Source organism: Urtica dioica, chromosome 7 (genome assembly GCF_054948205.1).
Source record: "Urtica dioica subsp. dioica isolate 48M chromosome 7, U.dioica_male_clone48M_v1_H2, whole genome shotgun sequence".
Classification (NCBI taxonomy): domain Eukaryota; kingdom Viridiplantae; phylum Streptophyta; class Magnoliopsida; order Rosales; family Urticaceae; genus Urtica; species Urtica dioica.
The window spans coordinates 39,362,591-39,389,327 of NC_142762.1; the positions used below are offsets into that span (position 1 = coordinate 39,362,591).

The window sequence follows — 26,737 nt, forward strand, 5'->3', positions numbered from 1 at the left end:
CTGGTGTGTGTGTGTGTGTGTGTTTTTTTTTTTTTCATTGATAGATCATAGATATATGACTCTTGAATCAAGTCCATTCTGTTTTTTTTTTTGAAGAGAGTCAATAGGTATTTATCTGTTTTGGGATCCAAAAAGACACAAAGACTAATTCAAACAAACTAATACAATTTACTGCTTCAGTTCAGTGGTCCTTAATTTCGAAAACGTACGCCATCGTCTAAGTACTTACTAAGATTAGCACATATGAATTACGATTTTTTTTTAGTCAATTATGTTTAGAAATTAGAACCATATTATTCATACTTGACGGGTTTGGTGTTTAAATGATTAGAAAAAAAAAATAACACATATTCGTTAATATAATTAATCAAATCCCCAAGATTAATGAATTTAATATATACAATTTGAAAGCCTGAATAGTTAAAGTGTTGGCTGACTGGCTCACACAATTGTTAGAGAGATTACTATATTCCCAAACCGTTGACTATAAATTCAGGCACGCTGTTGTTGATTTACTTATATTCCTTCATTCTCGTTTTAAAAATACTATGCTATATCTATGACATAGATAATAAAGAGGAGAGCATTTTCAACTTTCATCCACACGCCCGCCACGTGACGGTTTTTTTTTTTGTTTTTTTTTCCTTTCCGGTTTGTTTGTTTATTTTTTTTTCTTTTTCTTTTTCTTTTTTACTTTGCCTTTCGTTGGGGGTTTTTTTTTTTTTTTTTTCCAATCTATTTTGTAAATCCTTTTTTAATGTTTTTTTTTCTCCCTCTATCTCATCAATATATTTTGTATAATTTTTTTTATGTATTTTATAATCATAATTACTAATGTTATATTATACTTTCTTTTTCTCTTTGATATTTATTTCCTTTCACCTTATATGTGTCTCCATATTTCATTGGTTCTTTTTTTTTAATTTTTTTTTCAATCTATTTTGTAAAAAAAAATTTATGTATATTGGTTTTTTCCTCTCTCTCTCTCATCGATATATTTTGTATAATTTTTTTTTATGTATTTTATAATCATAATTACTGATGCTATATTATACTATGGCCCCGTTTAACATAACTTTGTTTTTAAAAAAGTTCTTTTAGATTGTTTTTTTTTAAATGACAAAGTGTTTGGTAAACTGTTTATAAAACGGTTGTTGCTGGTAACATAAACTGATTTAGCGTTTGGTAAAAGAAATATATTATAGTAAAAAAACTAAAATAGACATGTTCTTAATAATTAAATAATAATTATTCATATGCTTATTCATATACATATATATAAATAATATTTTGTACGAGGATATTACAGTAATTTATATAGCAAACTTAAAAACATTTTTTCTAAAAGCTAAGAATCCTTGCTTTTCCCTCTCATGTACAAAATCTAAAAACGTTTTTGAAATTTTTTGTAAAAACAGTTTTGCCAAACACCGGATAAACAGTTTAGTTTTTTCTAAAAACAAAAACAAATCTTTTTAATCTCAACCAAACGCAGCCTATATCAATAACATACATTATTTTGAGTGTATGTTAGTTTTATATTTTCTTTATTAGTTTTCATTTGATATTTACTTTCCTTCACCTTATATGTGTCTCCATATTTCATTGGTTCGTTTTTTTTTTTCCAATCTATTTTGTAATATATATTTATATATTGTTTTTTCCCTCCCCCTCTCATCAATATATTTTGTGTAATTTATTTTACAAAAAATTAGAAAAATAGCCAACTTAAACGTTTGATATTGTTAAATAGCCAAGGTTTGGTAAATATTAAGTAAATAGCCATAAATGATGACGTGGCTTAATATGGCAGTGGCTATTTACTTGATATTTACGTTTGTAAATATATAAAAATGGCTATTTACCTACTATTTACCAAACCTCGGCTATTTAGCAATTCTCAACGTTTAAGTTGGCTATTTTGCTAAATTACCCTTTATTTTATGTATTTTATAATCATAATTACTAATGCTATATTATACTGTGGTCCCGTTTGACATAGCTTTGTTTTTAAAAAAAGTGCTTTTATAAAAATAAAAATAAAAATTTAAAAAATGACAAAGTGTTTGGTAAACTATTAATAAAACAATTGTTGCTGGTAACAAAAACTGATTTAGCGTTTGATAAAATAAATATATTATAGTAAAAAAACTAAAATAGACATGTTCTTAATAATTAAATAATAATTACTGATATGCTTATTTATATACATATATATATATATATATATATATATAATATTTTGCACGATGATATTACAGTAATTTATATAGCAAACTTAAAAACACTTTTTCTAAAAGTTAAGAATCCTAGCTTTTCTATCTCATGTACAAAATCTAAAAACGTTTTTGAAATTTTTTGTAAAAACAGTTTTGTCAATCACCGGATAAACAGTTTTGTTTTTTCTAAAAACAAAAACAAGGCTTTTTAATCCCAAACAAACGTAGCCTATATCAATAACATTGTATTCTTTTGAGCGTATGTTAGTTTTTGTTGTCGGTCCATTCCGAGTCGACTGCGCCCGCGGGGTCCCATGGCCGAGGGGCCAAAGACCGGTCTCATGAGCTCGGCCTCGGCCTCAGCTCGACCTCGGCCTCATGAGTTCGGCCTCCGCCTCATGAGCTCGACTTCGGTCTCATGAGCTCGGCCTCGGCCTCAGCTCGACCTCGGCCTCATGAGCTCACCCTCGACCTTAGCTCGACCTCGGCCTCACGAGCTCGACATCAGCCTCATGAGCTCGACCTCGGCCTCAGCTCGACCTCGGCCTCATGAGCTCAACCTCGGCCTCAGCTCGACCTCGGCCTTATGAGTTCGGCCTCGGCCTCATGAGCTCGACTTCGGTCTCATGAGCTCGGCCTTGGCCTCAGCTCGACCTCGGCCTCGTGAGATCGACCTCGGCCTTAGCTCGACATTGGCCTTAGCTCGACCTTGGCCTCACGAGCTCGACCTCGGCCTCCCGAGCTCGACCTCGGCCTCACGAGCTCGACCTCGGCCTCAGCTCGACCTCGGCCTCATGAGTTCGGCCTCAGCCTCAGCTCGACCTCGGCCTCAGCTCGACCTCGGCCTCATGAGCTCGGCCTCGGCCTCAGCTCGACCTCGGTCTCATGAGCTCGACCTCGGCCTCAGCTCGACCTCGGCCTCATGAGCTCGACTTCGGCCTCATGAGCTCGACCTCGGCCTCAGCTCGATCTCGGCCTCATGAGCTCGACCTCCGCCTCAGCTCGACCTCGGCCTCATGAGTTCGGCCTCGGCCTCATGAGCTCAACTTCGATCTCATGAGCTCGGCCTCGGCCTCGGCCTCAGCTCGACCTCGGCCTCATGAGCCCGGCCTCGGCCTCAGGTCGACCTCGGCCTCATGAGCTCGACCTCGGCCTCAGCTCGACCTCGGCCTCATGAGCTCGACTTCGGCCTCATGAGCTCGACCTCGGCCTCACGAGCTCGACCTCGGCCTCACGAGCTCGACCTCGGCTCAGCTCGACCTCGGCCTCATGAGCTCGACCTCGGCCTCAGCTCGACCTCGGCCTCATGAGTTCGGCCTCGGCCTCATGAGCTCGACTTCGATCTCATGAGCTCGGCCTCGGCCTCAGCTCGACCTCGGCCTCATGAGCTCGCCCTCGACCTTAGCTCGGCATCGGCCTCACGAACTCGACCTCGGCCTCATGAGCTCGACCTTGGCCTCAGCTCGACCTCGGCCTTATGAGTTCGGCCTCGGCCTCATGAGCTCGACTTCGGTCTCATGAGCTCGGCCTCGACCTCAGCTCGACCTCGGCCTCATGAGCTCGACCTCGGCCTTAGCTCGACCTCGGCCTCACGAGCTCGACCTCAGCCTCACGAGCTCGACCTCGGCCTCCCGAGCTCGACCTCGGCCATCCTATGCTATCCTCGGCCAAGCCTATGTTATCCTCGGCCACCCTATGCTATCCTCGCCCGAGCCTAGGCTATTCTCGGCCAATGGCCGAGCCTATGTTATCCTCGGCCAAGGGGCCCACCAATGACCCCTTGGTCGCCTATAAATACAAGAAGCCCACCGTCTTCAAAAGGTAATCCATTTTTGAGTCCCGAAACACTGTAGAACTCATACTTCTCTCGTTTCACTCATCCTTGGCCTCTCACCCTCTAAATCCTCTATACTCCACCTCAATCCCACTAATGTTGAGCGTCGGAGAGGTAAACAGAGGCACCCCCTCTGTTTTCCCTTCTTAGCTCACGGTTCTCTCATCTTTTCCAGGTGGGCCGGCGAGCTCAAACACCACTGACAGCTAAGGGAAGACTCGGGACACCGAGTCCGACACGCTCGAGTCGAGGCGAGACCACTTGGTCCGGCCTCGGGTCTAACCGCCTGCGACTCCTAAATCGTTGTCCGAAAAACAGCGACAACAGTTTTATATTTTCTTTATTAGTTTCTCTTTGATATTTATTTTCCTTCACCTCATATGTGTCTTCATATTTCATTGGAAAGCGAACGCAAGTCTTATTTACCCATGAAAGTCTAATCAATGTACAAAATAATTTTTTTGCATTTTATTATTCGTTTATTATTTTTAAGGATTTTTTCTTAATTGTCGGTTTCTTTGGTGTCCATTGTTTACAAATCTTGACAACACAAATTAACCTCTACAAATTTTACTTGTTATTATCATTATAATATGCTAAAATCATTCGCGCGTAGCGCGATGCTAAAAAACTAGTAACTTAAGATATCAGAGAGATAAGATCAAGGTGCCAAGTCATTCCTGTGGACAGGTTTGAATTAGGAAAGTTCGATCCTCCTAAAATATTGTAAATTCTACGATGTATTCAGTGACTTCTTTCATAAGTTATTAGTTGGTTCCTTCTTGATGTGAACATTTGATGTTATTAGTAAAATTTGGATAGTCCTTCGAGGTCATACTCGTATTAACATTAAAAAACTACGACATTTGTATTATTTGACGATGCTAAATTATTAGAATAGGTAGTATTCAATCGAATATTTATGGTGAGTTGAGGTCTCTCAAGTGACTTATTTTTGTAAATTAGTTGACAAAAGAGACAAACAAGTACACAGATATTACAATATTGACAAATCATATATATATATATATATATATATATATATATATATATATATATATATATATATTAATAAATGAGTACTGTATTTATAACAAGAATGGATGGTGTGATGTGACACTGCTGGCGACGCAAATTTAATAATTTAACGGACCTCCGACGATGATAGTCTCATCACTCATGATCTCTCGTTATTTGCTATTTGACTTTTAGTATATTTTTTTTTAATATATTTATGTAATTTGACTAGGAAAAAATAGCTTTACTTGGTGTAGGTTCAATATATCTTCGTCAAGATATGGGATTCACTTCATCTTACTCGTAGAATTTTAAAGCTACATTTGCCAAGTGATTAACTAGTTGAAAAAAGTAATTTTCAAGATTTTATATTCTACACCAGGATATCTTTTTCCCTTTGTTATTTGTGTTGACTCTACTCTGGGGTATGCAGTTATAATAAAATAGATAGTCATCTAAGGATTTTAGAATTAATGATATTAGAAGATAACTCTAATAATATTAGTTCATGGAAGAGATAGAGAAAAATTCCATAGACTAAACCACTTGAAGCTTGGTAGCTAATGTTTTAATATTTTAAACAAATTAAATAGATAATTTTTGAAGATATGGCAATTAATTCAAAATTGACATTGTGATTCTATCGATTTATTTCGCAATCGATATTAACTAATAAATACCTTTATAAATTATTATTATTAATGATATTAACTTTCAAATATGGGAAGTTGAAGTTTTGAATGGGTGATTTTTTTTTTAATCAGTTGACTTTATATGTTTATGTATAGAAGTGGTTTTCCTCAATTTCAGTTACATTTTAAAATTATGAAAGTCAAATGAGAAGTTTGTCTTAATTATATATTTATTTTCCTTTTTCTTTTTTAATTTTAATTGGTAGCTACTAAGGGTAATTTTATTAAATGTATCTCATTTATTTTGGTTAAATGACTATTTTGTAATATATAACAAACGCTAACTATTTTACAAAGTTCATTTTCCAATTTGCCTAGTTAACTAGAGTACCCAAAGATAAATGTTTTATTTTTAGCCTGTAACCAAATTAATTGGAATCTAATTATCAAGTTTAAAATAAGATCAATTCTTCATGTTGTTTGAGTTTTGTTGTTTTTAATTTTTGACATACAAAAATGGTACAACAATTGCGCTACAGAGAACATTAAGTTTCAAGCACAACATGTGACGAGTACTTAGAATTTTTTAGGCATGATTGTCTCTAAATATATACGAATCTAGTTAAAGAGAAAAAATAAACTGAGGGTGATAGGTGAAACTTGGTCGTATAATTGTTTTGTTAGCCTCTATATCTTTGTTGTTTCGATTTTTTTTTTATAGAGCTGAGTTTGAAGATCACGAGGTGATCAAACCCATGATATGGTAATTATTTTGTAACTTTTGTGTTTCATGTGAGTGATGGTTCTTTATACAACAATTCAGGAGTTAGAAAATCGTTGAGCATGTGTTTTCGGACAATTATTATTTGAATCGTGATGTGGTCATATTTTCTAAGCTTAACTAGTATTTGACTTGTCAGCTTCTCTTCTTTTCAAAATTTCTGTTCGGGAGCTTTGGCTCTTACCTTATGAGCAGTTATTTCCTTTATTTGATGACCCTGGAGCCTATTTTGCTCAAATCTATATGTTGGATTAAATTTTTCTCGGACCTCCGAAGTGTTAGTTCGGTATGTATAATTTTGGAGACTAACACGAACTGAGTTAAAAAAGGATAATTTGTACTATAAACCTGAAATCTGTTGGAACATATAAATTAGATGAAATTAATCAACTATAAGATGAAATATAAAAATTTCTTATAGTTTACAACATGCAAATAAACAAGTTAAAACAGTCATATATAATAAGCAAATACATAGTTCATGAATTCATACCTCTTGATGCATATATGAACTCCTCCTATGATGACAAGTCGCTTTCATCTTTCCTTTCAGTGAATCACCACACAATGAAAGCTACTCAAAGAGCTAAAGTTAAAATATGAAACCAAACCAGGATTTGAGATCAATTAAATAATTTTGAGAGTAAAATGGAGCTGAAAAAAAAAATTGAAGTTCTGTATTTCGATCCAAATTGTAAAAATAGTCAATTTTTGTAATTAAAACATTCATTGACTAGTTTTGAAACTTAGTGCATTGAGTCCAGAGAGAATGTGATCCCCTTATATGAAATTAATGCTTAATCACATGGCAGTTCGAGTTCATTGCAAAAAAGAAATATGCATTTATGGGACAGTAAAAGTCAATTAATTACTATTAAAACAAAGTTCAAAAGCCAAACTTTGTCTACAATGTCTGCGGCAATATAAAATGGGTAATCTAACAACGTAGCCAATTTCAAACATGATTTTAAGGATGTAGCCAACGTTTGGTAAATTTTGTAATCTAAGCCATTTACAGAAATAAACGGTTAGAAAATATCGAAAATACCCTTATGTAACATAGATCATAGAAACTAAATACTAGCCAACGTTTCAGCCAGCCGAAATTTATCGTGCGTAAAATAAACGGAAATGAATTGAAATTAACAAAGTAGCGGAGATTAACAAAAAAATAGAAAGAAATAAATGTCAATAACCAACTTTACCAAATATAGATTTTTTTTTTAAATTCTAAATATATACACGTGTATTAACTTCGAAAATTCGTATTGAAAATTTGATCGGCTTGTGAATAACACCGTATTAAAGGAAAGGAAAGAAATATCAATTGATAACACCATCGACCTCTACCTCCACATATGTAAATTTACCATACTTAACATAAATTAACAAAGTAGCGGAGATTAACAAAAAATTAGAAAGAAATAAGAAGGTTGTGTTTGGTAGTTAACTCAAAAAGTTTTTTGTTTTCTGTTTTCTAATTTTTGTAGTTGTATTGAAAAACTGTTTTGTAGTTGTTTGGTACAGTTTTCATTTTTGTTTTTGAGAAAGTGAAAAAACTGAAAAAAGTGTTTGGTATAGTTTTCATTTTTGTTTTTGAAAGAATGAAAAGAGAAGATGAGGAGAAAGAGGAGAGAAGAGAAGAAATTTTTTTTCAAAAACACCTTTTATTTGTTTTCAGTTTTCTTTACTTTTTTCCAAAACAACTTCAAAATTTTTTGAAATTTTTTTCCAAAAACACTTTACCAAACATGTTTTCAATTTTTGTTTTCAATTTTTTCAACTCAAAAACTAAAAAACAGTTTTTGAGTTGCTTACCAAACATGGCCGAAAACGCTCAATAACAAACTTTGCCAAATATAGAATTTTTTTTAAAATTCTAAATATATGTACGTGTATTAACTTCGAAAATTTTGGTTGATCAAACGTAGGCTACAAGTTTTGTAAGCAAATTCTAATAGAGGATATTATAGTAATTAATATCTTACATAATTAAGACAGGTCATCATTTTTTGCTAAAGTGAAAATTTGGACGAAACGTTGGCTAGATTACAATTTCAACATTTCAGGTGGCTTAGTTCCACTAATTTTTCATATAAAATCCACCAAACCCTTCCTAAGACGAAGTACGAGAGAAAAAGGAAAGCCCCCACGGCTATGAACGTACACGTCCAATCTAGTGCTATTTTTACATACAGCTACAAGCATAGTAAATTAGTACAACTTGTAAAATACAACCAAAATTGAAGTTCTAAACCAAAAAATCAATCCACTACTACAAAAGTTCGTGAAAAATTTCCACGGCGAACATTTTCCTTTTGCGGAATCTAGTGTTGTGAAAAGTTAAAAAAAAAAAAAAAAAGTAATTCCAACTATTAATGACCAATAATCAGGGTGGCAAGAATTTGAGAAACGTCTTTCATGGATGGCCGAGAGTATGGATTTTCTTGTACGCATCGAGTTGCAAGCTTTAAGACACAAACGAGTTGATCGAAAACTTGAGCCGCCGGAGGTGGAAGGCGATCGTCCACAAAATCCGTCCATTGTGACGAAATGGACGAGGCGAGATCGCCCGGGTGTCGTCCTTTTATCACTTCAAACGCCAACACTCCAAAACTATACACGTCACCTTTTTCAGTCACCTTCATCGTGTAAGCAACCTCTGCGTGTTTCAAACATGTATAATCACAAGGTATTACATTACATGAACCTCCTATCCTAATAGGGAAAAAAAATTGTAGTATTAATTCATTTCTAAATTGTTACTCTTTTTTTCATCCAATGACATTATGTATTTTTTTTCTGTTACAGTGAAATCATTTTTAATTTATTTAATATCAGTGAAATCTTCCTTTGATGGGTGTCCCTTTAATCAAAATAAATCAAAGTCATAATAAAAAATTTACAGTTAAAAAAATTAATAGAAGCTTAAAATAATAAATAGATAAGCATAAACAAATATATATTTATAACATTATAAATATTACTTTTGCGATGTTAGTTTTATTTAAAAAAAAACACTACCCATTACAAGTATATATCAGATGTATATCAACGGAATAATATGGAAATTAACAAATAAATGATAGTTACGTACCGGGAGCGAAATAGCCAAAAGTACCAGCAATGGCAGTCCAATTAGACGACCCTTTCTCCAGAATTCTGGCCGTACCAAAGTCGGAAATGCAAGCTTCGAAGTCGTAATCAATCAATATGTTTTTGCTCGAAATATCTCTGTGAACGATCGGCGGCGATATACCGGAATGCATGTACGCCAATCCATCAGCCACTCCTCTGATCACATTCACTCTCTTCGCCCAATCCAATTCCCTCGCTTTGCTCTCATCGCCCAGAATCGAGCCCAGACTTCCTCTCTCGATATAGTCGTACACCAAGAACGAATTCCTCGCGTGGCTGCAAAATCCGTGAAGCTTCACTATGTTCCGGTGCCTAATCTTCGTCAACGCTCTTATCTCGCTCGCGAAGTCCTTCTGCAGAGACCTCCGATTCTCGCACGCCACGTGTAGTCTCTTCACGGCCACGATTAGGGTTTCCGAGCTCATCGCTGCCTTGTAGACGCTTCCGAACCCTCCTGTTCCGATGCAATAAGCGGAATCGAAATCCTCCGTCGCTCTTATGATCTCCTCGTACACCAATTTCCCGTCGAAGCACGTCTCTGAAAGGAGTGGCTTTTCCGAGAACATCTCGATGATTCCGTCTTCTTCTGGTTCCACGATGGGACTCTGTTTTCTGCGTTTTATTACGAGCGCGTAAACCGTGACGAAGACGGCGAATGTGAAGGCTATTGCGAGGATAGGGAACGCGACGAGGTAAGCGAGTTTGACTTCTTTGCTCTGATGGTGTTTTGAGGTTGGAGCGTGGTTGCAGAGCTTTAGGGCGGTGATGACGTCACTGCACAGTCCTCTGTTTCCTTCCAGGGCTTCAATGGGAGCGTTTAGAAATGCTTTGTCGTTCGGAATCGGTCCCGAAAGTTGGTTCTGCGATACGTCCACGAATAGTAGTCCCGGGATTTCGTTGGGGATCGAACCGGAGAGGTGGTTGTGAGACAGATTCAGTGTCAACAAGCTTTGTAAAGAGTCAAATTCCGAGGGTATTTCCCCGGTGAGAATGTTGTGGCTCAGATCAAGCGCCGAGAGATGGCCTAGATTTCCCAACTCCGTCGGGATTTCGCCGCTCAGCATGTTGTTGCTCAGATTCAAGTAGAACAGGTTTTGCAAATCGGTCCCTATGTTCGCCGGGATCGAACCGATCAGTCCGTTGGAGGAGAGATCGAGCGAGTCGAGCTTGGTTAGCGAGCCGATCTCTGGAGGAATGTTGCCCGAAAGTTGATTCCCATTCAAGTCTAATTGAACCAAAGAAGAAAGGTTTCCGAATTCACTGGGGATTTCTCCGGACAAGCGGTTCGAAGAGAAATCGAGTATGAAAAGTTGGGACAAGTTTCCAACCTCTGCAGGTATTGCACCTGAAATGTTGTTCCCGGCGACCTGAAACGTTCCAAGGTTTTTAGAAAATCCCCAACTACTCGAAATCTCGCCGTAGAACTTGTTATTGCTCAGATTTATGTAATCCAAGTCCGGATAGACCCCAAAGCTCTCGGATATGTTTCCGGTGAGATTGTTGCCGTCTAATCGGACCCTGAACAAGCTTGTGCAGTTTCTGAGGCTTTTGGGTAACGGACCCACGAAATAGTTACTGTTGGCCGTGAAATTCTCCAGCAATCCATGGTGACATATCTTGTCCGGCAAGTAACCGGTGAAGTAGTTTCTGGCCACTCGAAAAACCCGCAATTTCTTTAGGTTTTCGATGGAACGAGGGATCTCGCCGTGGAGCTTGTTGTCGCGAATGTAGAGAATCTCCAACTCGGTTAGATTTCCGAGCGACATGGGAAGAAAACCGGTGAGTTGATTCTCCCATAGCTCTAGGCATACGAGGTACTTTAGTTTGTGGATGTTTGGTGAGATTGGGCCAGAAAGCTTGTTTCGCTGGAGATGAACGTATTTGAGGCTCGATAGATCGTAGAAGGATTCTGGGATTGGACCGAAAAGGTTGTTTTCGGAGATGGACAACACTTCAAGACTTTTTAGCTCTCCGAAAGTTTGAGGGATTGGACCTGTGAGATGGTTGTTGTCCATGTAGATCTCAGCCAGGTTGGAAAGATTCCCGAATTCTGAAGGAATAAGGCCAGAGAGAGAATTGTTGTTGAGACGTAGGTATGTCAGATTGCTCAAACTTCCCAAGGAAGTGGGAATGTAATCACTCAGAAAGTTGTTGCTTAATAAGAGCTTGGAGAGAGACCCCAAACCGCCCATTTCTTGAGGAATTGAACCACTGAGTTTGTTGGTGGAGAGGTCGAGGTGAGTGAGTTTGGCGAGAGACGAGATTTGTGGAGGGATTTTTCCGAAGATCGAGTTTGAGCTCAGATCGAACAGCTCGAGATCGGGGAAGGAATTAAACGAAAGATCGTGAAGCGTACCTTTCAAGCCACATTTTTTTAGGGTGATTGTGGTGACGCTTCCGTTCGCGTTGCAAGCGATTCCGAACCAATTTTTGCAGGGATTTTTGTTTTCATGGATCGAAGAATGGAATGAATTATTCCGAAACTCCGAAACGACCCACGAAGTTTGGATCGAAACTGGGACATTTTCAAGGCTGGCTTTCCATTCAAGAAGAGCCAGAGCTTCTTCATTAGTAGTGGTAAGAGGTCTACTACTAGTGGCGAATCTGATTACAAAAAACAGCGTAAATAAAGTAGTGAAATAATTAACTTTCTGTGAGTTTGATGTCCCCATAGGGCTCCTATGAATTGAATATGATTAATTGTTCACAATCTCTTTGCCTTATCATTCTTTGTAGGTGAAGAAACTATAGCCTTTGACTTGTATTCTTCTTTGTTTTTGTTTCATGCCATCGTGAAGCGTCATCGTCATGCAAGAATCAAACTGAGAATGGCCACATTTTAGTATGCTAATACACGTTAACTATATGAGTGGACGATATGTTTTGATATTTTCATTGACTCCAATATGTTACATATTTATTCAAACTTGGCTCGCACAAAAAGTTATTTGAGGTGGGTCTAACCAAGTAGGAAAAAACTCAACTAGTTGCCATCTAAGGAAGTGCTATTCACATACATGCTTTGAGAATATACAAGTTCGGACTTGGTGCAGAAAATTCCAATCCAATGTGGACCTTATAGTTTCTTGAATTCCAACAGCACGTCCATTGCAATCAGACCACCAGAATCAGACTATTATGGGATAATTTTATATTCATTTTGTCGGTGGTTTCATGAACCATTTCTAGTATTGCGTTAGTTTATCTGATGTTACACTTCTCATGATCCATAACACGCTTCTTATGTCATAAATATCTCCTCCATAGAGTTGAAAACCTATAAAGGATCTTATGATGATGCGAGATTATTTCGTATCCCTAAACAGAATCAGCATACAGTCGTTAAAAATCAGCACACAGCTCTAATAAAATATATAAAATGGCATTCTTTTTACAATTGATAAATCTGTAAAATAAACAAATATACGCACAGCTTCATTAAAAGTTTAAAACACACAAACGCAAATGACAGGCTGATTAAGTTCACGTCTTGCTTTTCATTCAATATTTTGTAAGCAATGATGACAATCACATAATTCTTTTGCAAGGAAGTCAACATATAGTTTGGGAGAAATAAATGGAGAAACAAAACAGTCTGGAAATCCAGTTCCCACAGCATCGAAGAAAAGAGCACAGTACACGAGTGCTCTTTAAACTACGTGGGTTTCTTCTACTATATATCATGCTAGATATCAAACTTATCATTTTACAAACCGACTCTACTCTTTACCAATAAAGTTACAAAAATCACCAGCATACACAGACGTCATGGCTCAAAGTCAGTGAATGCTTTTACCTAAAAATGGTAGCCGCATCAAAACATTGAAATATGAACCCAATCTCAGATGATTCATTGGCTCGGAGATTGATTTACACAGAGTCTTAACATTAATAATCTCTTATTTTTCTGTTTCAATCCGTCCACCCCAAAAGCAACAATAATCATGTTACCACATAAATCTTTCTTTTCAAGTAAATACAGAGTTCTCATCACAGAGCATGTCAAAAACAGTGTGACCAAGAGAGTCCCTAAAAAAGCAAAAGATATGGTGGTCAACTAACCAATCCGCAACATATGTGATTTTTCAACTCATATAATCTGCATCATCAGCTACATTCTACAATGGCATGTGAATTCATTTGCATCGCCTTTTCGGCTACCACAGCTACCAGGAACACCTTTTGCGGGTTCAAACTTTCAGGCAAAAACAAATCAAGGGTACAAAAATTTCATCAGGGTCACAACTCACAAGAAAGGAACGGGATTGTAAAAACTTGGGTAAAAGCACGTGTTTAGATTTATCTTACCAAATAGAACATCAACACAAAATTGTTAAAGATACTGTAGACAAACAGCAACGAGCATACAAATTGACATCTACCGTCTGTTACTGTACAAGCAGCACCAACGGCTAGCTAGTGCATCATCTTGTGATTCAGTTTCAGACTCACTCACATTGGCTCGTCCCGAACAAAACTATATTATGCCACCATTACCAATATAAGTAAGCAAAGATAAAAGAGGATAGTCTAAATCAAACATGACATAATAATCCACCCATAATAAGATATTCTAACACCCTAGAAATAGCCTTTTCAAGAGCACGAGTTTATTTTCACAAAGTACAGAACATACCAACAAAAATAGCAAACAGACTCAGTCCAACATAGAAACTTTTTAACCTTCCAAAAACTGTGCGCAGTTAACTAACTCTCAATGTGTCCGATAACATGCAACTCAACTACTTTGCCCAACTATGAGTGCCAACACTAAAGCATGGAGCTGAGTAGATATCATGATCACATTCTACGCTTCTCTTTCATTCCTGCACAGTCAAAGTCCAAAGTTATGGCCAACTACGAAGAACTTTACATCAATGGGTACTTCACACTAAGTTCGGTATGGAAGAGAAGTGACGAAGGGAAATGGGTTAATACATTTTGGGGTGGAAACCTAAATTTTAGATTGTCAGGTAAAAACAGGCGTGGGGCTCACTGTTTTTTAAAACTCCAAATTTTGGAATGAAAAATGAGTGTAGACTTTTTATCAAAGCAATTTTGTTTGTTCATTTTTAAAATACGATAGAACATTTCAATTAGATGGATAAAATGGTAAATTCAAAACAAAGGGTAAAATCATTTTACTTCTCTTCCTTCTTATTTTCTAATCACCCAGTACATTCCTTTTCCATCCAAGTTTCCTAGCGTAAGAATCCAAACGCACAAGAAGACATAAATAGTAAACTCTGTGATAAACTGATAATAATAACTCACACTAGCATTAGATTTACGAGGAGAGGGACTTCGAGAACTATCCGCCTTTCCATGTGGAGAAGCTTCTCTTGACCCGGGAGGGCGTTCATTAAGGTCCCGTATTTCAGGTTTCTCATCCCGGGTAGGAGTTCTGCGAGGAGATGGGCTCCGGCGAGATCTAGGACTACGCCGAGCAGGCGAGGCACTTAAGTCAAACACCCAACCCAATCAAGCATGAGGTCAGACAAACACACAATGACTTGACAACTGATTATAGAGCAAAAAGAAGCACTATTTCATTTCATACCTATCATAGGACCGGCTCCGACTGCGCCGATCATCATTGTCATCGTCATATCTGTCTCTCCCACGGCCTCTGCGACGGTCTGGACTTGCACTGCGGCTTCGGCTCCGATAGCGACTCTCTCTTCCCCTCCTATGGTCCCTGTCGCGGTCATATCTATCTCTACTTCGACTCCGGCTCCTTCTCCGGTCTCTATCCCTGTGATCGTCGCGGTACCTGAAAATAATTCTTGCCATTTCTTCATAGAATTCACAACGCTAAATTCTACCCCTCGGACATTTGTATGAATCGCCACAGATGGGTGCTATATTTACATCCATTTATTTGCAATCACGAACGTTTTTCGTAACCAAACAATACAGGTTTTGAAAGAAAATGCTGGCAGATTCTATGCACCATCGATTAACTTTGATTACGTAACTACAACAACAAGAAGTGACAGAATTTCTACAAGACCACAACCAAGAAATATGAGAAGATTCCCTGAGAGTCTAAAACCTCACCTTGGACGAGGGCTAGGGCTACGGCTACGGCTTCGGCTTCTTGACCTGCCTCTGCTTTTTGATTCCGACTCACTTACCTTGCCCTTGTGACTGGAAAGAAACCAAATGCAAATCAACCCCCAAAACAGTAAATCAATTGAAATAGATAATGAAAATTGTACAGAAAGTTATCAATGGGTGAACAAACCAGATTAAAACACAAAGTTAAAATTAAAATAGCATTGACTACATTGCACAAGCAGCAATTCCAACTAGCCACATAATCATCCAAATTGTAGACTTACATTCGCTCCGCATTTGGACCATACTTAGCGAACTGAACCATAATCTCTCTGCCATCAACAACCTTTCCTGCAAAACGAACAAACACATAGAACACAGCAGAGAGAGTGATCAAAATACAACAAAATTACGACAAAGCCCAGCTTCAAACGACACAAAAACGAACCATCAAGCTTCTCCACAGCCTTCTGAGCCTCGTCCGCGTACTTGTACCGAACAAACGCGAAACCACGCGATTCACCAGTCCTAAATTATAAAATAAGATCAAAATGAAATCGTCGAACAGAGCATAACGAAACCATAGTTCTGTTCGAAGGGGAAACGGGTTATTTACCTTCGGTCTCTGGGAATGAAGACGTCGACGACTTTGCCGTACCTGTCGAAGAGCGGGAAGAGATCGTCTGCGTTTGTACCTACGGAGCGGAAGATTGTTAAGAAAGTGAGAGAGTGAATTAGGGTTTAGACATATATATATATATATATATATATATATGTATGTATATGTGTATATATAAAATCGTACGGAAAGTGATGTTGAGGACGAGAAGCGAGTAAGTGTCTCTGATGTCTGGAGGACCGGCTCTTCCGAAATGAGACATCTTTTGCTCTTACCTCCGCCGCTGACTCGGTTAGGGTTTAGCTCTTTTCTGCGGTGGAGATTTCTGAGATAATTATTCTTATTTCCCACCTCTCCGAATCCCCAAGTGCGGAAGGGAATGGGCTAAAAATCCTTTTTTTTTCTTTCTTTTAAGAAACAAGAATAATATGGTTTCTTTTTAGACAAATATGCACGTGATTTCTTTATTTTGTATAATAAATTATTTCGTTATAATTAAAAACTAAATTTAATTAGAAATTATGACACAAAAATACTAAACTCACGTCACTTTATTAAAATCAACTAAAATTTAAACTTTGATAATTATATTACTAAATGAGTTGTACACAAACTTGTAAAATTTAGGGTTCATTAGATATATATAGCCTTATTTACGTATCTAGTTTGTTATTTAGCCGATTCTTAGTAATTTTTTTTATAATTAGTTACAAGTCATTATTTACACATTTAAAAAAGAGATTTGTAACTAATTAAGCCACTTTAAACATGTGATTTTGGATCTAGCTTATGTTTGACAATTTTTAGGGATATAGTCAAATGGCTTATGTGGCAATAATTAAGGTCATATTTACCCTTATTTATTAATAAATTCGTCACTTTCTCTCCCCTATTTTTTTTCAAATAATTTTTTTTTTCATCAAAACTTCAAAAATTTGTATCTTTCTCATACGAACTCGAAATTGAGTGATTTCAATTCCTACAAATTCGTGGCGTCGAGATCTTCAAAAATAGATCCATTGTGTTTGATAAAAATTATTTTTAATGTATCATATTTACATTTCCATTTATTTTTTTATAATTTACAAAAATTTCAGTTATTTCCATATTTAAGGTAGATTTTTCTACATCTATGGTATTAAATATTATTTTTCATCAAACACAATGGATCTATTTTTGAAGATCTCGGCGTCACGAATCCGTAGGATTTGGAATCACTCAATTTCGAGTTCATATGAGATAGATATGGGTTTTTAAAGTTTTTATGTAAAAAAAAAGTGTAGGAAAAAAATAGGAGAGAGAAAATGACGAATTTATTAATAAATAAGGGTAAATAAGACCTTAATTATTGCCACATAATCATGTTGACTATTTCTTTAAAAGTTGTGAAACATAGGCTAAAAACAAATTTTATAGTTTCATTTTGGCTATTTCGTTACAATGTCCTTTAAAAAACTTAGCTGCAACAGCAAAAAATAAAAATGTGTAAATACATCAAATTTATGGTTATTTACATAATATTTACAGAAAGTTGGCTAAACAGCAATTTCGAAAGTCTGAATGAGTTAGTTTATTATTTTTTTTTTTGTAAAACTTATAATTTCATGACAGGTAAATCTGTATTTCATGACGAATCGATCACGAAATTAGGAAACGATCACTAAGGATATTTTTGTCAGAAAAAATTTCTCTCTCTTGATCTTAATAATAGAAATGTCAGATTTCAAGTTTTTTCATTCATAATTTGACTCGAGACATTAACTATATTATACAAAAATTATAAACTTCTTTAATTTTTTTTATTAGCAAAATACTCATTTGGAACTAATGTTATACCAATATAGTCGATGTCTCTCCACTTTCTCTCATTTCTTAAGCTTATATCTTTCGGGTCTTCTCTGGGGGCTAGTTAACAAGAGTTCTTACAATGGCCAATTAATTGTGGGTCTTCGGTGATGGTGGTGGTGCATTGTAGGTCACAATCGGAGTGGGTCGTTATCAACACTGGTGTGCTGGTTGCCATGGGTGTTGAGTTTTTGTCTCTCATACTCTCATACAACATTCTCATATTCAGTGGCGGAGCTAGGAATTGAATTCAGGGGGGACCAAAAAAAAAATTAAACAAAATTAAAGATACAAAATATATAATAAAAATATCCAATTCGATAAAATTATTACATATTTCCACGACGGGTTTTTAATTTATCAAAACGATCTATAATGACTTCATTATCAATACAATAAAAAATTTATTTCTCAACATAAATAATTAAACTGTCGTTCAACCACTGATCTCCAATACGATTGCGTAACTTGGTCTTCACGAGATGCATTCCAGAAAACACTCTTTCAACGCTAGCAGTCGCAACCGGCAAAATCAATGCCAATGTCAATAGTCGGTAGACTAAATGATACACCTTATCTCTTCCGATTTCAACCATTTTTTTTGCAAGATGACTAATCCCGTTCAAATATGAAAACTCTACACTTGAGCGCATATCAACAATATAGTTTTCAAGTTGATCATCAAGTTCCATGAGCTCAATTTCAGAAAAATCTTTTGGATAATAACCGGCAAGTTGAATAAGCTTTTGCTTCTCGAAAGCAACAAACAAATTATCGGGACATAAACACGCTACACCAAGAAGCAATGTAGTATTTACCTCGTTGAAACGACTGTTCAATTCTTGAAGTTGCATATCAATGACGGAGTAATACAACCCCGCGCGGTAGTGAAGTAAATTTGTAGTCACATAAGTCTTGCGCCGCGATCTTCCTCGAGGTATGTAGATATCACTCATGTCGGGTACTTGTATATTGTGGCTTTCACAAAAAGATGACACTTGGATAATAAAAGAATCCCAACCACTTTCCCTCATTTCTTGTAGTCTTTTTTTACAAACTTTGACCAAGGCAATGGCATTTACAATATCTTGGTCTCTTCGTTGCAGTGCTTTTGACAATTCATTTGAAACTCCCAATATCATCCTCATCAAATGTAGACAAAAAACAAAGCCATACGATTGCATATTTTCCAACAAGTTAGTTGCTTCGTATCTTTGCTCACAACTAGATGCATCATCAACTATAACTTCAAGGACTTCAATAGTAGATGAAAATAAAGTGAGCAAGCTAAGTAATGTACCATAGTGTAAGCCTTGACCATTTGAGCTGCAACAACTTTGTGACAATACTAGTGTACCTATTATATTTATTAATATGTATTATTTAATTTTTTTTAATAATTATAATTAAGCCTATTAATTTTTTTTTTGTCCCGAGCCAGTGGGGACCCGTGCACCCGCTGGTCTCCATGTAGCTCCGCCCCTGCTCATATTGGTGTATTGACATCTTATTTTATTTTTCCTTTTTATGTTCTTTAACTTTTGTGTGTATTAGTATTTATTTGTCTTATGCACTATCTGTTTGTTTTGGATTGAAGACAGATTGGCAACCTTTTCCTACCTAGTATGGGAGAAAAATTATATATTTGTCTATACTTTATGAAGAACCACTCTTCATAGTTAACATATTGTTTGTATGGATCTCTCGAACAACTATTATATTGTCGTTTTTACAAGGTAAAAAAGACACTCTGAGTTGCGCTCTCGAGCCACCAAGACTTCGATAATCAAAGGCGCGATCGAAAGTGTCTGGAATTCACTTATAAATTGCGCTCATCACCAACCTCGAACAACTCTATTGAAGCGACTAATGGAGCCAAAAAAAAAGGACCATGGGCATATGCCCCTTGAATTTTAAAAATTAAAATTCGTACCTCTAAATTTTACAAAGTTTTATGCTTTTAATCTAAAATTATATTTATTTTTTTATATATGCTACCCTAAATTTTATTTAGAATTTTGTTTTTACCAATTTGAGCATATCATATACAAACAATAGAAAATCAAACGAAAATGAAATAACTTCAATAAACTTTTTTTCCCGTCAATGTTGCCCGACAGTGCATTCTCAACAATCTCTTCCCGGAGATCGAGCCACCACCAAGCCGAGAGTACCGATCTGGAGAGAAGAACGCCGGTCAAAGTCAGATCAACTAATATTGGAATGACAAGTGTGCTTAGTTATCTGATCATGCCCATCTACCAGTCTTCCATTCTTCTGACTTTGTACCCCAGTCAGCTACCACGCACAATATCCATTATCTTCCTAACACCTAAATAATAATTATTATAACATCATGTTTGATCATGTTTCAGAATTATTAAAGAATTTGCTTGCCCATTTATGAAACTATACACTATAGGTTAGATAGATATATATATGTCCGTTGTAGTAAGTAATAGGCTTGACAGAGACAATAATATAATCCCAATTGGAAGAAAGAGATAGAAATAGGTTGATTAACAAAAAAAAAAACTGCCGAACTAGTTGGTCACTTGGTAGATGAGATCGTAGCACGTGACGCATAATTATTTCTATATTACTACTACTAATCGTTGGTGACCTTTTTTTTTCTCTCTCTCTCTTCCTTATATTCAGAAACATGCCCAAACTCTGGTGGAGCAAGAATAAGAACGCTGTTTGCGTTCTGTAACTAATTAACGCTCTGTTTGGGCTCCGTGAAAAGAAAGAAATGGCGGGAGGAGCTTTCACGGATGGACAGGAGACGGGGTTTAACGGCAAGATAACGGCGTCAGTGGTGATTACCTGCATCGTCGCTGCTTCTAGCGGCCTCATATTTGGCTATGACATCGGAATTTCAGGTGCGTGAGCTTTGAGATACGGAATGGGTTTCTTTAGATTCAATTTTCGAAGGTGATTAAGGGGCTTTCCATGCTAAAGAGTCAATTAGGAGCTTTGTAGGTTGATATTATTTTCACCTGTGAAGATTATTTCATATTAGCTATTCAATATGGAAAGCCCAAAGCTCCATTTGACCAACACAATATGAAAGTCCATACTTCACGGATTGAGTTGGTCGTTTCGTATCATATTAATTGCTTGATTTTCAAATTCCCCTTTGTTGAAACTTCGACGTGTATAATGACTCGTCAATAAACGACATGGCGTGACGGCATTTAGTGACGGTTAAGCATTCCCGGCGGCCGGATCCCAAATTATTCTTTTTTTTTACAGAGAACGCAAAATATTATTATTATTTTAAGGCAGTTTATATTTTTAAACATTAATTTATAATTCGACAAACGTAAAGTTACTTGGCTGTTTTTACTATACAGATTTAATGATAAAGCTCTTGTAGAAAGCTATAAATCCACGTGTCATGATTTCTGTATTGGAAACTGCATACTATATATTTTTCCTATTTTAAAAACGCATAGTAATTAAATTTAATTAAAAATTTAGGTTTTTTTACTACTAATTAAAAATTTAGGTTAAGTTACTGAGGTTTGCCTTTCAAATTTTTTTTTTTTTCTGTTATCTGGGGAATCGATTAGGGAAACTATATGAAAATTTTAATTTTTTCTGCCAGTTGATTGACTTTAGACCTCACCCATGGATTAAATGTCGCATTTTGCCGCATATTATCCATTTCTTGTGGTCTGAAATCTAAAATTTTCAGAAAAATTCATGATTTTTTTTTAACAACGAAATTTACAAAAATGACCGTTGACTGTGTTGGTTTGTTGTCGGGCTCTCGGTAACATAGTACAATCGGTCAATCATCCGCAACCAAAATTTCAATAATTAAAATAACTGTACGGAACACACGGTAATTAAATCTCCCGTGGAATTTGACTAAAACTACATACAAGTAAATAGTAAAAATTAATTTTCACCAACTATAGAGAAAAAAAAATCTTGCGTAAGAATGGTTGCAGAGATTAATTAATGAAATTTATAAGCAATTAAGTCACATCAAATAAATTATTTGCTAAATAACCAACATTTGGTTATTTATAGTTAATTAACTACAGGTTCTATTTACAACAATTAAGTGATAATTTTACCCAAATAACTCCCGCTTACTAATTTTCAATAGGCGGAAATTATATGAGAAAAAATATCAATTAATTGTTAATAGAATTTTGTAGCTAATTAATTATAATCAAGCAAACATCGACTATTATGCAAACTTAAAGTTTCTACATACTATATAATTATAGAACCCTTAACCAGGGCTTAATGTTAATGTTATGTAGGAGGTGTAACCACAATGGTGCCATTTCTAGAGAGGTTTTTCCCATCGATACTAAGGAAAGCGGCGGAGGCAAAAACGAACATGTATTGCATATACGACAGCCAAACATTGACGTCGTTCACATCGTCGCTCTACATTGCCGGTTTGGTTGCTTCACTCGCGGCAAGCCGACTCACCGCGGCTTTTGGGCGCCGTAATGTGATGCTTTTGGGCGGCTTCACTTTCCTCGCCGGAGCCACCATTAACGGCGCTGCTGTCAATGTTCTCATGCTCATACTCGGCCGCATCTTACTTGGATTCGGCGTCGGTTTTACTAACCAAGTCAGTGATATTTGTTTCTTATTATTCTTCGAATTTTATACTTTATTGTTTACTTTGCAGCTTAGTATTATGCACATAAGCGGAAGCTTAGATTTAAGACCAACAACACAATATATAAAAATTACAATTGAAATCTAATTTGACCAGGGCTCGACGGGTGATTTAAATTTAAAAAATGAAGCAGTTTATAAAGTACAGTAAAAATGGCTTTGGGACATAAACTTGCTCAATTTTATTTTATTAAGTGGGTTTTAATACCCCATTTTGAGTCGATTACAAATTAAATATTTTACATAGATGTGAAATTCGAATTGTCACTCTTAAACATAGTATAAATATAAAAAAATATATTAATAAAAAACAGTATTGACATAGCTCATTTTATTTGGTAGGGCACAGTATATACTAAAAAAATGACAAAACATTGTGGTTCATAAATTGAGTTGAGATACGTTATCTTTATGTTTAAAAATGTGTTAAAAAAATTATGACATATAGTCTATGTTGATTGGAGGGACATTTAAATGTGGGGTATGAATATTAAATTTGAGGTATGAATGATAACAAAAGACAATAAATTTCTATGAAATTTATTGTCTTTTTACTATTGAAAAAGATTAAAAAAAAAAAAAAACTTACAAAATCGTAATATAAACTTTTGTTAGTTATCATTCATTGTTAATATGGGATTCCTAAGAAACATAACCACCGTTGGCTGACAGGCGACACCGGTGTACCTGTCGGAGGTGGCGCCGGCCCAATGGCGAGGCGCGTTCAACACGGGGTTCCAATTCTTCATCGGAATCGGCGTGGTGGTGTCCAACTGCATCAACTTCGGCACCGCCAAGCACTCATGGGGGTGGCGCCTCTCCCTCGGCCTCGCCACCGTCCCCGCCGCCGTCATGATATGCGGGGCCCTCCTCATCTCCGACACCCCTTCCAGCCTCGTCCACCGCAACAAGCTCCCCCATGCCAAGGCCGCCCTCCAACGCATCCGCGGCAAAGCCTCCGATGTCGACGCCGAGCTCGCCGAGCTCGTCCGCCTCCGCCACCACGTCACCAACGACCCCTTCGCCACCATATTCCGTCGCCGCTACCGGCCCCACCTTGTGATGGCGGTGGCGGTGCCGTTTTTCCAGCAGCTCACCGGGATCAATATCATTGCATTTTATGCTCCGGTGTTGTTCCAGTCTGTCGGGTTTGGGAGTGACTCCGCGTTGATTGCCTCCATTATTCTTGGCTTGGTTAACCTTGGATCCATTCTTGTGTCTACCTTTGTCGTTGATCGCTACGGTCGGAGGTTTCTTTTTCTCATCGGCGGAATACAAATGTTTGTCTGCCAGGTACGTAGTGTGTGAAATTAGGGTTGGACAAAACCGAACCGAAAATTAGATAAAACCGATAACCAATCCAAATCCGAAAATCGGTGCTACGTCATATACCAAAATTCGAATTCGGATATTGGACGGGATATCGGTTTTAAATTAAAAAAAAAATGGATATCGGATATTTAATCAATTATATTTTATTAAAAAAATAAAATGAAAAATAAATATTCACGCTAGAATTGCATGATTTATTTTTACTCAGATTTTGATCTTTGGAATAATTTTATAATCGGGTATAATTTAAAAACTAACTTCAAAGTGTTTATGGATTATAAGAATTCGATAACCGGTTTTTTAAACCGGTTTTAAAATTGGATCCGGATTTTAAAGAAATGGATAATCAAATTTTGAAAATCGGATATTAAAACTGTATATTGGATTTAAGAAACTGGATAACCGAATTTCGGTTTTGGACTAAATTGGAATGGTTATTGGACCAAATTTTTTAAAACAGAAAATTTAGATTTGTTTATGTAAATGGCCGAAACCAAACCGAACCGATACAGTTTCAGTCCTATTGTAAATATATACTTATTTCTTCTCACTATAATTATTTATTTATATATATTTTTAAGGGGTGAAAGAAAAATTATTCATATACTTTGTATGCAAATTTGTACCTGAAAAGATTTTTAAAAAATTAGGAATTTAATTAGATTTTTTATGAATGATCTTAAAATGTTTGATTCATAATTCTATTAGACAGTGTTAAATGCGTATTGAATATTAGTTCTGACTTGCCATGTAAGTTACAGCTAGGCCAACACAAGAGTAGACATTATGAAATGTAATTCCTCAACCAATTGTGATAAATGTATATATACACGCAGGTTGGGGTGGCGTGGTTGCTATCGGAGGCAAGTGGGAGGGCGGGGACGGGGCAGATAAGCAAGGGGTACGCGGTGGCGGTGCTGGTGCTGATGTGCGTGTACTCGAGCGGGTTCGGTTGGTCGTGGGGCCCGCTGAGCTGGTTAATACCGAGCGAGATATTCCCAATGAACATCCGTACGACGGGACAGAGCATCAGCGTGGCCGTCAACTTCGGGACCACCTTCGTGCTCTCGCAGACGTTTCTGACGATGCTGTGCCACTTCAAGTTCGCCACGTTCCTCTTCTACGCCGCGTGGCTCGCTCTCATGACGCTCTTCGTCACCCTCTTCCTCCCCGAGACCAAGGGAATCCCTCTCCACGCCATCGACGTCGTCTGGCAAACCCACTGGTACTGGTCTCGCTTCGTTCCCCCGCTAACCACGCCTTTGCCTGCTTCTTCTCAGCATCATAATCACCTTCACACCTAGCTAGTAACCAATTCTACCATTTATTCTTATTATCTAACGTGTCAGTATTTCGATATTTAGTGTTTTTTTGCACGCCGTGTAGTATTTGTATTTTGATTATGAAAATTACAACGAGTACAACGCGTGTTCTAGTGTGGAAATTAATTTATTGCATGGCTTGTTTACCTATTGTTTAATTTGGGTGTCCTTGTAAACCTCACTTCTTGATGGCGGAGATATGGCTGTGTCGTGAGATAAATTTTTAATATTTAGTGTTGTTAAAATAAATAGCTCGAATATATTTATTTGTTGGGGCATTTGTCAAGGCGTGTTAGAAATATTACTTCAATAATATATATATATATATATATATATATATATATATATATATTTTGGAAAAATAAAACCGACAGCTTAGAACAAAGGAAATAAAAATTTACAACACAACACTATTATGAGCGAAGGAAAAACAAGATGGAAAGCAAAGGCCGAAGACCGTTCGACGGTTTCCTTAAAGTAATATTGCCCTCCCCGTGGGTGCCGGAAACGACGAGCAATTTACCTCCCAGGATACAACGGCGGAAGCGAGAAGAGGTTTGCACCAAACAGACTACTCCGGCGAACTAAACCTGTAACAGAACTGAACACCGACTACAAAAAGAAAAACAATTTCTGGGAGAGAGAAGAAGCTGAGAGAAGCAGAGGAAACTATGTGTTTCTGTGTGTGTTTTCGAATGAGAAGAGCAAGCCTCTATATATAAAGGCCAAGGCTGCGTTGGTTTAAGTTCCAAAACTGGTCAGCTTTAAAAGAATTTAAAGCAAGTTATTACAACCATTTAAATCACCGTCTTCAACTCACGGCCAAGTGAACAGTCAAACGTTTTTCAGCCTTAATGGCATTATTACACAGCCATAAAGAGTACTTAAAGCTCAAAGAACCATTGAATTGAAGAATCCAAACTGTTGGCTTTAAGTCTCAAAAGTACGCTCTGTCTGGTCGAGCTCATCCAGTCGAGCTCGTCCAGTTGAACTGGAATGACTTCGTCATTAAATCCAGTCGAGCTCGTCCAGTCGAACTGAAATGACTTCGTCACTAAGACCAGTCGAGCTCGTCCAGTCGAACTGGAATGACTTCGTCACTAAGTCCAGTCGAGCTCGTCCAGTCGAGCTCGACACTTTTTCAATGTGACATAAAGCATACTTCACACATCAATTTCTCATTCATTCTAGCTTTGATTTTGGCAAAATTATAATCGATATTATACCTCATTCCGCAAGGAAGAATAATACGAAAGAATTATCAAATTCCGTTGAGTGGACCCCACTC

At 37.0% G+C, this 26,737-nt stretch overlaps 3 protein-coding genes and 1 pseudogene across 3 annotated transcripts; 1 reads left to right on the forward strand and 3 right to left on the reverse strand.

Annotated features, from left to right (window-relative positions):
* Positions 1-8,858: 8,858 nt before the first annotated feature.
* LOC149391452 (uncharacterized) lies at positions 8,859-12,422 on the reverse strand. The gene is made up of 2 exons (XM_089621244.1): positions 9,581-12,422; positions 8,859-9,145 (listed from the first exon to the last, which is right to left on the reverse strand). The coding sequence occupies exons 1-2, from the start codon at positions 12,291-12,293 to the stop codon at positions 8,859-8,861; spliced, it is 3,000 nt and encodes a 999-aa protein (XP_089477370.1). The 5' UTR covers positions 12,294-12,422.
* A 1,725-nt stretch (positions 12,423-14,147) lies between these two features.
* Positions 14,148-16,700, reverse strand: SC35 (serine/arginine-rich splicing factor-like protein, putative). The gene is made up of 8 exons (XM_089620913.1): positions 16,487-16,700; positions 16,298-16,376; positions 16,130-16,209; positions 15,966-16,032; positions 15,682-15,771; positions 15,182-15,394; positions 14,896-15,079; positions 14,148-14,447 (listed from the first exon to the last, which is right to left on the reverse strand). The coding sequence occupies exons 1-8, from the start codon at positions 16,560-16,562 to the stop codon at positions 14,442-14,444; spliced, it is 795 nt and encodes a 264-aa protein (XP_089477039.1). The 5' UTR covers positions 16,563-16,700; the 3' UTR covers positions 14,148-14,441.
* A 1,774-nt stretch (positions 16,701-18,474) lies between these two features.
* LOC149391454 (uncharacterized) lies at positions 18,475-20,463 on the reverse strand (annotated as a pseudogene).
* Positions 20,464-20,719: 256 nt separating this feature from the next.
* Positions 20,720-25,727, forward strand: LOC149391455 (Major facilitator superfamily protein). Its single transcript, XM_089621307.1, has 4 exons — positions 20,720-21,027; positions 22,426-22,745; positions 23,468-24,088; positions 24,964-25,727. Exons 1-4 carry the CDS (start codon positions 20,898-20,900, stop codon positions 25,429-25,431), a joined length of 1,539 nt encoding a protein of 512 aa, XP_089477433.1. The 5' UTR covers positions 20,720-20,897; the 3' UTR covers positions 25,432-25,727.
* The last annotated feature ends 1,010 nt before the right edge of the window (positions 25,728-26,737 follow it).

Excerpts from the sequence above, each read along its gene's own strand:
- LOC149391452 (XM_089621244.1), bottom strand. The coding sequence starts at position 12,293 with ATGGGGACATCAAACTCACAGAAAGTTAATTATTTCACTACTTTATTT. Across the intron at positions 9,146-9,580 it reads TTTTGGCTATTTCGCTCCCG|AGGTTGCTTACACGATGAAG; the intron begins GTACGTAACTAT and ends TGAAACACGCAG.
- SC35 (XM_089620913.1), bottom strand. The coding sequence starts at position 16,562 with ATGTCTCATTTCGGAAGAGCCGGTCCTCCAGACATCAGAGACACTTAC. Across the intron at positions 16,210-16,297 it reads TTCATTCCCAGAGACCGAAG|GACTGGTGAATCGCGTGGTT; the intron begins GTAAATAACCCG and ends TTTATAATTTAG. Across the intron at positions 15,772-15,965 it reads GGTCCAAATGCGGAGCGAAT|TCACAAGGGCAAGGTAAGTG; the intron begins GTAAGTCTACAA and ends GTTTCTTTCCAG.
- LOC149391455 (XM_089621307.1), top strand. The coding sequence starts at position 20,898 with ATGGCGGGAGGAGCTTTCACGGATGGACAGGAGACGGGGTTTAACGGC. Across the intron at positions 22,746-23,467 it reads GCGTCGGTTTTACTAACCAA|GCGACACCGGTGTACCTGTC; the intron begins GTCAGTGATATT and ends GTTGGCTGACAG. Across the intron at positions 24,089-24,963 it reads TACAAATGTTTGTCTGCCAG|GTTGGGGTGGCGTGGTTGCT; the intron begins GTACGTAGTGTG and ends ATATACACGCAG.